General features: G+C 29.9%; 1 protein-coding gene across 5 annotated transcripts in view; it reads left to right on the forward strand.

Annotated features, from left to right (window-relative positions):
• Nucleotides 1-15849, forward strand: part of LOC129908710 (uncharacterized) — a 218323-nt gene that overhangs the window by 112757 nt on the left and 89717 nt on the right. For all 5 annotated transcript variants that reach the window (XM_055985432.1, XM_055985433.1, XM_055985430.1 and 2 more), the window contains one exon: nucleotides 9123-9209. In XM_055985432.1, the coding sequence (XP_055841407.1) occupies nucleotides 9123-9209 (87 nt within the window). The remainder of the gene's footprint in view (nucleotides 1-9122; nucleotides 9210-15849) is intronic.

Raw genomic sequence — 15849 nt, forward strand, 5'->3', positions numbered from 1 at the left:
CATTATATTTCACCGGTCTCTCTTGGAGAAAAAAAAAAAAAAAAAACTGATTAATTTCACTGAAAAGAAATTACATAAGAAAACAAACCAAAAATTATATTTGCAAAACAACCTTCCAATTTGTCCCGAACACCAACAATAGAACACCCAGCGCATAGTGCGCGCTTTGCTGGCCAGGTCTTTTTCGGTCGAGTGCAGTGCACATAGCTTTTATAACAACACCAGCGCCACCATCAAACGACATTAGGTAATATTAAAATAACAATAAACATGTCCCTCAAAAAGCAGCCATTACCTAAGCGAAATGATTAATTAGTGAAAGGAGCGCATTCAGCATTTTGCATATCGAAAAGAAACGCGGCGACACTGCGACTGCGCGGCGGCGGCGCAGCGGTGGTGGTGACTGGTGACTCTTGGCAGACTGCGCGCATGAGTTATGGTTTTAACTCCAAACAAAGGCATTAAGCAGAGCCGCATTTGTGTTGTTTAGTTTGTAGACCGTTTTGACCAAACACTGGACATTATTGTTTTGGTTTAAGCCAGAGTTGAAGCTTTGATTTCGGCTTCCTTCTAAAAAGCAAAAAAAGAAGGTTTTTTTTTCTTTCCTTCGGGGACTCTTTCATTTTTTTTTTGCTTTTCTTCTTTATTTTGACGTAAGGCCAAGAGACAAAATTTACCTGCCAACAAAAAAAAAAAATATATATAAAAAAAGGAAAGAAATTTTCCTTTCAATCGGCAGCGATGGCGCGCGTCGAGATCGTCGTCGGTTGTCGGCATTATTCCTACAATAAAGCAAAGCGGTAGCGGCCCACGACGACGATACGATACGCCAAATCAATGGCGTCAAATCTAAAGAAATTAATTTCCTATTGAAGCCATCGACAAGTGAATTGTCTTCCCACATATTCCCGCCGAGCACTGCTGCTCCACTCTCACATAGACACTAGCGACAGCCAACCTCAGCGCACATTTTATGCGCCTCCAACAACCTATACGCCGAGTACAACAGATGCTAACGCTAACGCGGTTGGCTTTTTATGATTATGGCCAGCTCCAGAGTGCTTCGCCTTTGCACACAAAAGTGCAGAGTTTAATGTCAAGGCGAATGAGATGAATGGATGCTGGCTGAAGGCACCCTTAGACGGCAAAGAATTTATCATAATATCGGCTGTGTGAGAAGCGCGAGAGATTAATGTCAGCAATGAACATGATGATGATGATGATGATAGATACACCCAAGTAAGTTCAGTATACCCATCAGACTCCAGCAGTCAGTGAGTTCCAGACCCAGACCGCAGCTATATCTGGAATTTTTTGTGTAGGAAGAAAAACGTTTTTAGAAGATGAAGAAGAAGAATGTTGCTGATGATTACGTGGGCTTCTATGGGTTCTGCAACTTTCGATTTTTTTTTTTGTTTTGTTGTTTTTGTTTTCAGTTTTACTTGTAATGAACAAAGATTTAGAATTTCACTTTCATATTCATAATTGGAAGCGGAAACGAAAGAAGTTGTCATTGCTCTTTTTATTTGTGGTTTTGGTAAATTGAGTTAGGTGATAGAAAAGTTAAGCAAAGTGATTCCAGCACTCTGTGACACTTACTGTCTGGGAATTTTTAGAATTCACTAAAAAAAAAAAAGGAATGATTTTTCTATTTTTGGTTAAATATGGTTTAATAAATAAATAGCTTAGTGTTATCAAAAATAGGCTCAAACAATGAATAATTGCATTACATTTTTTTTACTTGCTCAGGGCAAGTATTGGTTTCGTGTCGAAAAAAAAAATTGAGGTTTTAATCAAAACCAACATAACGATGATGGAGAATTCCGATAAAGTGGGTCTCGCAATTGCGTCCGTGCGTCTGTGCGTCCATCTGTACACATTTCCACAGCCTAAACGCGTGGACGGATTTTCTTCAAATTTGGTACAGATGATTTTTATAGAATTCTGAAAGTTGGTTTTTTTTTTTGGTTTTTTATATCTCACTTAGAAAGTGTACCCCCATTAAAATTTTTCAATTTCTATAAAATAACTCGAAAACTACCATAGAACCGTTTTTTTGGTTTCAAAATATCTCTTACAAGACTAACCCGATTTCAACGAAAATTTTTATAAAAAATATTAAAATGTTAGAAAATTTTCAAAAAATATATTTTTGGATTTTTTAAAAATGTTTCGATTTTTTTTTGTTTTTGAAAAATTAATTTTTTGAAAACAGGTTTCCGAAATGTTTAAAATTTTGTTTTTAAAACTAAATTAAATATTTCTTCAAAATGGCATACCCAGTTTTTTTTTCAATGTTAGAAAATTTGTAGGTAGGTAAGGTATATATAAAAAATTAAATTAAAAAAAAAAACCGTTCTAACGATTTTCAAAATTTTTGTTCTCAAAATTGTTTTTCATACAATAAATCAGATGGCATACTTCGTTTCTTATCAAAACCTTTAAAAACGGTGTTTTATTAATTATAAAAACAGATTTTATGTACTTTTTTCACATTATGGGAAATGGTTTATTTAAATCTAATTATAATTTTGCCTCATTTTTTTTATAAAAAGCTTTAAGATAAGATCTACTTTTACCATAAGAGCAAGTACGTGCGACCCCAGTCGTGCATTTTATTTTAAATAATTTCATGTTTTTTTTTTTAATTGAGAACCTTGCATCATCAAGAAGGGTACAGCTCCATTTTTAAAATTTATTTTGTATTTAACTTAAAACTTGATTTAAAAAATTTGTATATTTTCACATTTTTTCCCAATTGTTTAATGACATAACTGTCAAGCCTCAAAATCTACCTACTTTCTTATTTGTCCTGATTAAAATACTATCGAAAAAGTTGTTCGTTTTGAAATTTGTTTCATTTTGTTTCATTTTGTTTCAAACGTCAATCTTGCTTGCACAAAATTTGAGTTTGCATCAGGAAAAGATATAAATAAAAATTCAATTATAATTGATTGGCATAAAATTTGATTCAAACCGAAAAAAAAAAACATCACAAAATATCATTTTTCTTGCTAAAATCGGCCCTTTCCAAAATAAAAAAAAAACTTAATTTTCTCAAGAACTACTTTAACGATTTTTTATTGAAATTAAATATTTCACCCATTTTTTGTACGACATGCCTTTTCTTTTTGTTTAATAGAGTGTTGTATAATATCTTTATTCTACAATAGTAAAAAACAAAATAATTTTTTGGGGTTTTTTCAAAAAGACGATTTTTTGATAAAAAAATATGATATTTCAAACTTAAAATCTCTAATTCTAAGATGTAAAGATAAATCATTTTTGAAAGTGATTTGAGTGTTTTGTATATAGAAATTATATTAATGTTCTTGAAAGGAAAAAAAACCAAAACTTCGATTTCATTTATGCATTTGAAAAAAAAAAAAAAAAAAATACAAAATCATTAGAGACCTGTTTTTTTTTTTAATACGATGTTTAAAAAATAAATCTCCAATAAAAATTAATAAAAATTGATAAATCAACAGAGAAAACTAATTTTTTTTCGATATTTTGATTTTTCAAAATAAAAAACAAAAATATTGATTTTTAAATCCAAAAATTTTGTGTGTTTGAGCAAGAAAATTTGTTTGAACTGATTGATTGATTTGTGAGAAATTTACAAAGTAAAAAAAAAAAAAAATTGTTTCATATCATGATCCGTTTAGATCCGTATAGAAAAAATTTTAGGAATTTTTTGACTTAAAAAAAAAGTCATAGAAACATTTTTCGAGAAAATTGTACCATTCTAAAATTGTAATTTGACAGGTACTGTTATTTTTGGTACTAAAAGAGTTATTCCAAAAACCCCTCTGTACAATCGATACATCCGTTCAATCTGAAACTTTCTATACAGACAACCATTGAAAAATTTCTATAAAACGGCTTATTTTACGAGTGTTGTTTATACCTACTTCGTACCCACAAACATTTTACAAAGCTTAAGTTTTATAAAAAAAAAGAACAATTGAAGTACCAAATTGGAGGTACAATTTTTGACCCAAAGAATGTTAGAATTCATAAGAAAAACTTTTTTTGCTCAGTGTTGGTTATATTTTTGTTGCGAATAGTGTTTAGCAGTATAATAAATAAATTGCACGACTGGGGTCGCACGTACTTGCTCTTATGCTTAAAGTAACTATAATGTTAAAGCTTTTCATTCTAGAAATATAAAATTTGATATTTTGAAGAAATTTCATAAGTAGTATAAAAAAATTAAATCTGTTTTTATAATTAATTAAACTCCGTTTTAAATTATCTTAAAAAAAATAACGAATATGCCATTTTATTTCTTGTATAAAAAAGTATTTTTAGAAAAACATTTTCGAAAATTGTAGGAGCCGTTTTTTAAAAAAAATAATTTTTTATATACAGGGTGTCCCAAAAGTAATGGATCAAACGAAATATGCTGATAGGTCAACTTTAGGACTCTCAGAATTTGGTAACTTGTTCATCCCAAATCCTTACGGTTTTCGATTTAATGCAGTTTTTGTGAAATTTCGAAAAATCCCGACTTTGCAACAGTATTTTGCTTCCTCCGCTCATAATTGATTTTTGTTTTTTACAATTTTTTCACTAAAACATTGCCTAATAATAAGAAATAGTTAATTTATCAAAATATTTTTTATTTCATATGCCATTTTTCTGCAAATTAATTAACAGTTTCATGTTTTATAAAAACTCATATTCTTTCTTTTATTTCAGAGCAACACCCTGAAAATAATTTGTATGATGTGGCACTGGTTTATTATTTTGAAAACTTGCTGTGTTATTGCAGTTTTCAAAAATGTATAAAAATTTCCAAAGTTGAAATTAGAACGAAAGATATTTTAATTTGAATGCAAAAAAACAGACGATTTCAGAGCAAAATAACAAACAAAAATCGAGGCTTTTGTTCAAAAAGAAATAAACAAACAGCAGTCGAAAAAATGTGTTTATTTTTCTTTGTTATTTTGCTCTGAAAAGCCCTGTTTTGTTGCTTTTAAATTGTAATATCTTCAGTTCTATCTTCAACTTTGGAAACTTTTATACATTTTTGAAAACTGCAATAACACAGCAAGTTTTCAAAATAATAAACCAGTGCCACATCATACAAATTATTTTCAGGGTGTTGCTCTGAAATAAAAGAAAGAAATTGAGTTTTTATAAAACATGAAACTGTTAATTAATTTGCAGAAAAATGGCATATGAAATAAAAAATATTTTGATAAATTAACTATTTCTTATTATTAGGCAATGTTTTAGTGAAAAAATTGTAAAAAACAAAAATCAATTATGAGCGGAGGAAGCAAAATACTGTTGCAAAGTCGGGATTTTTCGAAATTTCACAAAAACTGCATTAAATCGAAAACCGTAAGGATTTGGGATGAACAAGTTACCAAATTCTGAGAGTCCTAAAGTTGACCTATCAGCATATTTCGTTTGATCCATTACTTTTGGGACACCCTGTATAAAAATTTTTTAACATTTTTCAAAAAAAAGGTTGGTATGCCATTTTGAAGAAGTAATTAATTTACTCATAAAAACTAAATTTCAAAATTTTTCATTGATTCGTTTTCAAAAAATTGATTTTTCAAAAAAAAATTTTGAAATATTTTTTAAAAAACCAAAAATGCGTTTTTGAAAATTTTCTAAAATTTTAATATTTTCTTTACTTACACACTTTTGTATAAAAATTTTCATTTAAATCGGGTTAATGTTGTACGAGATATTCAGAAACGAAAAAAACCGTTCTGTGACAGGTACCGTTAATAACGGTACAAAAAATATTTTTTTTATTTAAAAAGTTGGCTATTATGTGTAGTACTACACACAAAAATTTTAATCAAAATCGTTAGAGCCGTTTTTGAAAAAAATTAACTTTTCTATTTCGGTTATATGGCAGGTACCGTTAGTTTTGGTCATAAAAAAAAAATTTCAATTTCCCCTCTAGGGAATCACCAAAAACTGCTAACCACCAAGTTTGAAGAAAATCACTTCACTCGTTTAGGCTGCAGCTCCAGATAGAGACAGACACACAGACAGACAGACAGACAGAATTGCCGGACCCACTTTTTTTGCATTCTCCATCATCGTAATGTCATGTAAAATTGTTATCTCGAGTTCGATTTTTTTTACGAATCCTAAACTTGCCCTATAGTACCTATATCGCAAGTAAAAATTAATTGTAAAAAACATATTCCGCCCTATTGTGAGTTCCAGGTGAAAAATTTTTACGTTCGGAAAACTTCCCTTGTTTTAAATTTTGTTTCCAGCTTATAATGCAAGGTAATCTTTACGCTTTAAAATTTTAATTAACAAAAAAGAAACAAGTTAAGTGGAAGTTGTTAATTCTCTTCAGGTGAAAACGAGCAATAACTTGTAAAATTCCAAGCGAATAAAAAAATTTCGGGTTTTAAAAAATTTTCACTCACTGATTTTTTTTTGAAAATTAAATTTTTTAAAAACTTCATAAATATGCAAACAAAGCTGAGATTTTAACGTAAGCATTGTTTGCATCAAAAATGTGAAACAAAGTGGAGAAAAATTTTTAATTAAGAATTTCGATCGAAATAAGCCATAACCACGTAAATTTTATTCAAGTTTTTAATCCTCTTCAATTTTTTTCTGCCAATCTCGGTGGCTGAGTTATGGATGATTGAAGACAAAACCATTATTTTCCGTTCAAAATTAAATTTCTCAGCGAGAAGTGCATTTTCGCAAAGGTTTACAAAATTATATATACAGTATCTATGCATTAATTTATCTTCTAGTGAACATTAGTTTTTGTAACAAAAGTACATTCAAGTAGTTCACATAAAAACATAACAGTTTTGTCAAAGAAAAAATAAAATGTTTTTTAGATTTAGGTACCTACCTACTGAAAATGTGAGACTCTTCTTAAGAAATAATTAATATAACTGTTATACTTTATTAAAATCTTGTTATAATTTGTTATAAAGTTATAATGTTACTTTAAGCACAAGAATCAAGAATCTAAAGGCTATATCGATTTATTTGCATAGCAAAAATAATTGTGAAACAACAAAAATTTGTTAAAAAAAAAAAATTACGCATACACCACAGTGACCCTTTACGTTAAAATATTGTAAGATGATACAAAAAGAAGCCAATTAGGCTTTTTTAATTGTTTTCTTATCTTTAACTGTGGGATTTCTTATAGACTAAGTTCCCAAGCTCATTGATAAATGTAGCAATTCACATTCCGTACCTTACCTATCTTAAAAAAAGTCAACCTTAAACCAAATAAATTCCATTCTGCCATAAAGTCTCTATTCAACCTCCAATTCAATCCTTTTACTTCGACAAAAAATATTTGTCTCTAATTCAAGAACAAATGTATCTAAATAAATCACCTGTCGCCCAATATTCATTAGAACCTGCCTAAGGAATTTTTCTCTTAAAACAAGTTGGTGTTAAAAAAAATACCTACGACTTGTGAAAAAAAATCCTCCTGTCGAAAATATTTTCCATCAAAAAAACATAGACACACACTTGCCAAAGTGGTTTTTTTTTGTGCAAAAAGATAAACCACTTCCACACAACATCTCAAATGCCAACCACAAAGAATGCCAATCAAGCACACATGTGGTGCAACCCAAACATACTTGGAATATCTAATCTTTTGTCAGATTATCCTACTTTTATTATTGAAGAGAATGCAGTCATATTACTTAAATTTTATATGCCAACCAAGTTTGATCAAGAAAACCACAACACCCGCCTAATTGCACAACAACTCCATCAACAAAAAAAAATATAGAAAAAAAAAACAAACCACCTCTTCCCTATTAACACATTTAGAAAACTACATTTTTTGGTATTTGACACCCCGCTGTCAGCAGAATAGACAAAATGAAATAGAAAAAAATCAGCAAGTTCCAGGCCACCATACCTCCTCCGCTTCCTTTTTTTAAAAGGCAAGCTTAGCTAAAATACCAACCAAAGACTCTCCATTTCCATCCAGCAAAAAACTATATGAAAGAATCAAAATCAATTTGCCTCCTTCGTTCAGAGTCAGACCATTCCGCAACTACCGCACCACCACCAACGCCCTCTATCGGCGACGGACATGTGCTATATGTTGACTGCTTGACAGAAATGCCATTACCGCCTCCACTCGAACACAATACGAATTAATCTCAACCGAGCCAATGTCAATTGGCAGCTGAAATTAATGCACCGATTAACTGCAATTCGCGGCCTGCCATGGAACCTGCTGACTTGTGTGCTGCTATATAAGCTACCAAGCAGCAATCCCACTAATTTGCCGCAAATCCAGGTCTTGCGAGAGTGTTGAATCGGTCGCGGTTTGGTGGACCGGAAAACCGGCTCATGAATTTTATGAACGAATTCAGTGTGCAACTTAATATCCATTAATCGCATTCGGCGAGATAGCGTTAAATGGAGTATCTCAGGGAACGCACCTGAGGTCCCAAAACGAACGAACCAAGAACCGGAGATTCCTCCTACGCTCGCTGGAACTCGCTTCACAGAAAAAAAAAAAAACACCTGCTATCGCGAATTGAGAGCAGCAATCCTGGTCTGTGTTTTTTTGTGGTTTTGTGGGTGAGTTCTGAGAGCTAGTCCTGGTGATCAAAGACCTGTCATTCTGACACCTACTCGCGGCGAATTGAATTTTTTTGTTTGCTTGCTTGTTCCCAAATCTGCCCAGAATCAGGTGAACTGAAGTTCAATTTATCTTCGTCAGAGGAAGAAGGTGTGTCGGACGCACGGGTCATAATTTCACATGCGAATTCCTAAAACCCTACCTTACCGGTAAGGCCGCCAGGTGTGTCCAAGTCCGACTTGACCACTGAATGCTGGCAATACTGAAGACAGGTAGAGCTGGAGCATATACAAATCATCTGGCATCCGCTGTTCAGTTGGCTTCAACGACTTCAACTTCAAATGGACTTGTTCGCTTGTTTGTTAGCCAATTGAAGTTGGCGTGTGGGTCGGTTGGAGTTGGTTTAATTAAATTGTTTTGATTTTTAATTTGTGGCTACGTGCCGGAGATTTACCGCATTTAACCCGTTTAAAACACTGTAATTTGAGATGCATCTTTTTGAATCTGTTTTTGTTTTTCTTCTTTCTTAATTTCTTCTTCTTTAATTTTACAGATAATCAATTGCCTGATGAGATTATTGCACCACGTTCGATTGCTGAACTGCCAGAGAAATTGTTGTCATCTGGAATACATCTGCCAGGTAAGTGCGCAAGCATATAGAAATACAATCTGAAGGCGGGCGGGTTCTTCTTATGTAGTTTTTTTTTTTTATAATTTAGGGTTAATTGAATGATAATAAATTTTATCTGAAGTTTTTGTTGAGACGAGAAATGCGTGCGTTAAGTGGTAAAGATTAGATAGAAAAAATAATGCAAGTGGGCAGGTAAAGTGGAAGAGAGTGATTTGTTATTTAGAATGGAGAAGTCATGGCTGGAGTGGAAAATAATTTTTGTTAAGAGGAAATGATGTTTTTTTAAATGTGGAAGTTAACTTTTGATCTCAAAGTTTGATTTTAAAAACATGAAATCGTTATTGGGAAGTGCTAAAAAGTGCTATAAAGGTTAGAAGTTGAGAGTTTAAGAGCAAATATTCAGTTTTTTAATAATTAATAAAAAAGTTGTTCTTTAGTTTTTTTTTTTTGTTTAAACTCAAAATTATTTGGGAAAAAAATAAAATAAAAATGTCTTGCATAGACGAAAGTATGTATGTAAATTACTATTCTTCTTTAGAAAAAAAAAAAATTTAAAAAAATTTCTTATATTTAAAAACACATCTTAAAGTTTTTTTTTCTCAAAATCTTCTGCTTAGACAAATATTTAGCAAGTCTAAAAATGAAGAAAGCATGATAAGTAATAATTTTATAAGTACATATAAACACCTTTGCTAAATATTTGCCTAAAATATTTTTAATGAAAATTTTAACTTTTTTAAAGGAAGTGTTTTTTTGTTTTTATTAAAATAGAATTACAAAATCATTCTTTCTTTACAATCATGCACTTATTACGTTTTTGTTTTGTTTTGTTTTTTTTTTTTTTATTATTATAAGAAGTTTCGTGAAACAGGGTGATTTGTTATATAAAGTTAGTGTTTTTTTTACTTTTTTTTATTAAATTATTTTATTATTAATTCTTTTCCAATTAAAATTGATGACAAGGAAAATTAAAAAAAAAAAAAAAAAAAAAAAATACTTGAACATCAAATTTGACAATTTTTTTCAAAGTTTTGATATTTCAATTTTATTTCACAAAAAATATTCGCGAAAACTACTTAAATCGAAAAACATTTGAAAGAATGCAAAATAAGCTTTCAAAAAAGCTATTGCACAGTATTTTATGTCTTTTTCTTGATTTTATGTGTTTTTTTTTATTTAAGGTTAAATTTTCAGAAAATTGCCCCTCCCGCCGGAACGGTGGGTGATACAGAACCATTCCCATACAATTTTCTTCTTAGGTCAAACAAAACTTAAATAGTGGAGTAACTAAAGCTCAAAAATTGGCAATATAAGGGAACCCGGCCGAACAGCTTAGATTTTGATGATCTTTTTTTTCAAACGTCGGTAATTAAAAATACTTTAAAGTCTATAGATCAAAAATTGCCGGTGTTGCCGTTTTGATTTTTTAAATTTAATTGAAGATTTTTGTGAACAAAAACAAATTTTTTTTCTAAAATTTTTCTTACATTTCATAAATTAATTGATGCCAAAAGATTGTCTAGGAAATATGGGAGTGAGGGACAATCTTCCATAGTTCAAACGATAGATTTAATTTTCTTATTAATTGACTTCAAACACAAAAAAAAAATATTTGAACACAACGGCAACACCTACAATATTCAAATATACACTTTTTAGAAGCTAGAAGCTTAGTCATATATGTAAAATAAAAATTAAGTTAATTGAATGAACGGATTTTGAAAGAATGATAATTGAACTCAGATTTTTGAAAAAAAAAAAATATTGAAAAAATTTTAACATGTCGTTTTTTAAACTTGGTCGTAATATAAAATGCATTTATTTTCAAATTTTTTTGCCCGCATTTATTATGATTTCAAATTATAAAAGGAAATGTCAATATGTATTACGGTTTATGAAAACAATTAAAAAGTATTTCATTTTCGAAGAACTTTTTTTAATAAAAGTTTTGAAAAAAAATGTAACTTATTTTTTTTTTTAAAGTTCAACATCTAAACATAAAATTATTTTTTATTCATTTAATAACCCTTACTGTTGAAAGTTAAATAGCAAAAATTTAAAGTTCCTATTTACCACAGTCTTTGAGAAAATTAATTATTTCTATGCAAAAATTCAGTTTTAATAAAAAAAAAACCATTGAAATTGAAGTAATTTTTTTTTTTCAAAATTGTGATATATTTTACCTTTTATGCTTCGAAATTCAACTGATAATATTTATGGTCAACATTTTTTTTTAAATAAATTCATATTTTATTAGAAAAAGTTTGGAAAAAAGTCATTTTAAATTTTTCTAACAACATTTTTTTTTTAATTCTGAGTTTGAGGACCATTTTTTCAAAAACTCTTAATTAAATTTAGTGGATTTAAATTTAAGAGATAAGAATGAGCTTCTGGTTTTTTAAAAATGTATTTTAAGATATTGTAGGTGTTGCCGTTGTTTTCAAAATGTTTTTTTTTGTGTTTGAGGTCAGAATGTTAGAAAATTGCATTTATCGCTTAAACGATGGAAGATTGCCCCTTACTGCTTTCTATATATTTTCCTTAAATTACCTAGAGAATCTTTTGCTATTATTTGTTTTATGAAATTTAAGCAAAAAAATGGTTTTGTTAAAAAAAAATTAATTTTAATTTTAAATACATTTTACTTCGAAAAACCACAAAGCGCCTTAAAATTAGTACACATTAAAAAATTTTTATTTAATATTTTTCAATAATTTGGAATGAGAAATTGATATGAAAAAATGATAGTAAAATATCAAAACAAAATTCCAAAATGTGACATTTAAATATCATCCTGATAATAAAAATGTTGTTTTAACATTTTAAATATCACAAAACACATTTTATAGAGCATTTTTGGCTGATATTTAAAAAATGTTAATTTGATATTTAAAAAATGTTAAATTGATATTGGTTTTTTTTTTTCGGTGTACAAATTAAGAAAGTTTAAAGGAATACAAATAAAAAATCATCTCTGGAACCAGAATCTTATTAAAATTCTATTACTTAATTATGTTTTACTTATTTTGCACTGATTATAATGGTTTAAATTGGAATATAAGTTAATTTTGAATTGATTACAAATTAAAATTTTTTTAATTCGGTTTTTCCCAACATAAAATTGAGATATCAAACCCTTCCCAGCTGTCATACAGTTATATCAACTCAAAATGACAACAATTATACTCAACAACAATATCTTCATTTAAAATTATAAATTATTATTCACAACGATAAACTAAATGATATAATTAATTATTGTTTAAGCAACATAATCAAACCATTCAGACATAATATCAGACATTAAATTGCATAACTAAGTAAAGACAAAACTTTTTAATGCATGTCCATCATGATGCCCAAAAGGTTGCCATTATAATGTCCCAACTTAATTACAACAACCGCACTTTCATCTTGCACTTCACTTAAAATTGTTGCATGCTATAAGGGCCTTCTATATGTAAGAAGATGTAAAAAAAAAAAGATGCCCTCAGTGAGCATGAGCACACATAACATAACCTCGAACAAATTAGTCCTGAGTACTTACGATAAGGACCCTGCAACATTATGTCCATTATATTTGCTGTCAAGTTCTCTTAAGTGCATTTATTGCGTAATATTTAAGACTTAAGGATGAGGTATTAACACCATTTAAATTTTTGTTTGGTAATGAATTAACCAGGCTCAACTCAAAAATTCCAAAAACCTGCATCTTTTAGGGTAAAAGCGGGTGAGATGGCATACCTTTTTTGTTTTCGTTATATTTTTCAAAGTAAACCACATTTCATATTTCTAACAATGCAAAAATGTTCTATATTCAATATCCAACGTATTGTTTGTATTACAGAATTTTGTATTTTAAGTTTATATTTTTAAATTAATATAGAAAAAAAAGTTAAAAAAAAACCATCTCCCCCTATAGGGTGGGTGAGATGGCGCATAAGTTTGTTTTAGGTTTCTATTGCCAAATTCATTGCACAAATGATTGAACGATGTGAAGGAGTCAAGCACCAATGCATGCCATATAATAGATTGCAACTACTCGTCTTTTTTATAAAATTTGAACTTGGCTGAATCACTTAAAAAAATATTTTGAGGGTGATATGGCACATGCTAACACTATACTCAATTATCAAATTCTTGTACGGAATGCGCCATTTCACCCGCAAAAAACTGCGCCATCTCACCTTTTTTCGCATATTTCCTATTCGCAAGCACCCATAAAAACCAAATAGAACTAGAGCTCAGATTTCACACGCAATGCATAACTTATACTCTCTTGTATGTATTGGTGTATCAAGGGCATCTAAGATACCAACGACTCACAAAATATCGGAACAAAAAACAAAGAGCGAAAAAAAAATTCGAAAAAAATCATCACATGATTTGCTTTGAAATTTTTTTCATTTTTTGTATCACAGATAAAGAAACGAATACTGGCTACTTCGATTTAAAATATTTAAAGAAAGCTAAAAATTTTTTTCATACATTTTTAGAGCAATAAATGTACAAGATATTTAAAGTGCGCCATCTCCCCCGCCGCGCCATCTCACCCGCTTTTACCCTAATGTTTTTTTTTCTTTTCGAAAAGAATGCGAAAATTTCCTGACATGCGGCATTCAGACGTGATGAGAAACAACCATGCTTATACCGTCACACGCAAACCTCTCTCAGGCTAAGTGTTGAGCAATAATTAAATTTCGATAAATCATTGCTATCGCTATGCCATGAATGCCGCCAGTAGCTGTTGCGGTATGGTTCTTTTCGTCAGCAGCCGTAGCAGGTCATTTGATTATATGACCCTTTCACTTTAACGCATGTGTCACAAAAAAAAACAACGATTGAAGAAAATTACATTTGACATTATTATGGTAATGTTGGTACTTGGTACCTTAAGGTGAATTTCACCAGTTAAGTAGTTTTCAACTTTTATTTTTAATTTTTGACTTTGTTACCTGTGACTCATGATGTGCTTAATTTTTTTTTTACCGAGCTCTTATTTCTTTATTGTCAAGAACTAGGATTTTTCCAAGGATAATGACCATGTTGTAAAAGGATTACCGAGATAAAGTTAACAAATTGAAGTTTTATTATGTTGTTTTCTTTAAAAAAGGTTCACTTAATTACCAACATTAGTAAAATCTACCTGTTCTGACATTTGAAATCACATATAAAAGGGAGTTTAGATTTTTAAGATCTTTAGTTGAAGACATAATTTCATAGAATCCGTAACCATGGTTCGAAAACAAACACTAACTAAAGAAGAGAGAATTAAAATTCGATCTTATATAGAACAAGGAAAACCTATTCGTTTCATAGCTCAGAAAATAAACAGGAGTCCAATTTTGGTACACAGTTATTTCAAGGACCCTAAAAACTATGTAAATAATCGCAATGAAAGAGTAGGTAAGGTAACAACATCTCAGGAACAACGGACAACAAAACTTAAAACTGCTTCTTCAAATTCTAGTCTATCAATATCAAAAATCATGGTTGAAAGTGAAGTGAAACCCAACAAAGGAACTTTTAAACGAGTGAAAATACAGAAATTTAAAAGTGTTCATAATCATCAATTCGAAATCAAGTCACTTACTAAAGAAGAAATAAAACAAATTCGATTTTATAAGCAGCAAGGGAAGACGATTCGTTTCATAGCTCAGAAGGTTAGAAGAAGTCCTATTCTTGTACACAGTTTTTACAAGAGTCATAGCAAATATGGACAAAACAGCAAGAGGAAAATTAAAGAAGTCAGCGAATTAAGCTCATTTCAGGAACGATTGAAAATATTCAAAAGTGATGCAGCCAATTCAAGGCTATCTGAAAAAGTGATCAAGATTGATCATGGAGTTAAGGACATTGGAGGTCACTTTAATAAATTCAACCCAAAACTCAGTCAGTGGCTTGGTTGTACATCGTTCTTGTGTTAGTCACTTAAAAACGTTTAAAGCAATTATTGAAGATCTAAGAACGATTGCTATCACTTCTCCCAGAATTAAAATTTATTATATTTTGACTAAACAATAATTTTTAAATTTAGATTTTTTAAACAAATAAAACTATTATTTAACTTATACTTTGCATTGTTTTGAAATTATTTAAAAGTATAACAAAATGAAGGTAATCTTTATCTTTATGTTACGATTTATGGTTTTTTTAATACAAAAGTATTGGATTATTTTATTCACATAGCTTTTTATTCGTTATTTGAAGGGCTATTATGAGGTTGTTCGAAGCTCTCAATAAAAGGTGCTCTAAATCTCCATAGTCACCGTATGAATTTGTTAGGTGTGGAAAATTGGATAAATCGATAATTTTTGAAAGTCTTAATATAAGCACCTGAAGTTGCGGCCAATTTCAACCGAATTAAGTTTTTTGTTTTGTCAAAACACATTCAGACTTTTCCAAAATTCGTTGAGTAAAAATACCAGGATATCAACAATAACGCTAAGTAGTTAATAGTCACACATTTTGGACTGAATTTTTTCTTCAGTGCAGAACATTTTCTATTGGCAATAATATTTTTTATGCTGCAAAATATTTTCATTAACCCTCTACTGCATGAATTATGAACGAAATGAAATAAAAATTTTTTTAACAATTTTTTAGCTTTATTAGGGGTTGAAAAAAGGTATTACATAAAATTTTTTAT

This window comes from Episyrphus balteatus, chromosome 2, assembly GCF_945859705.1.
Source record: "Episyrphus balteatus chromosome 2, idEpiBalt1.1, whole genome shotgun sequence".
NCBI lineage: Eukaryota > Metazoa > Arthropoda > Insecta > Diptera > Syrphidae > Episyrphus > Episyrphus balteatus.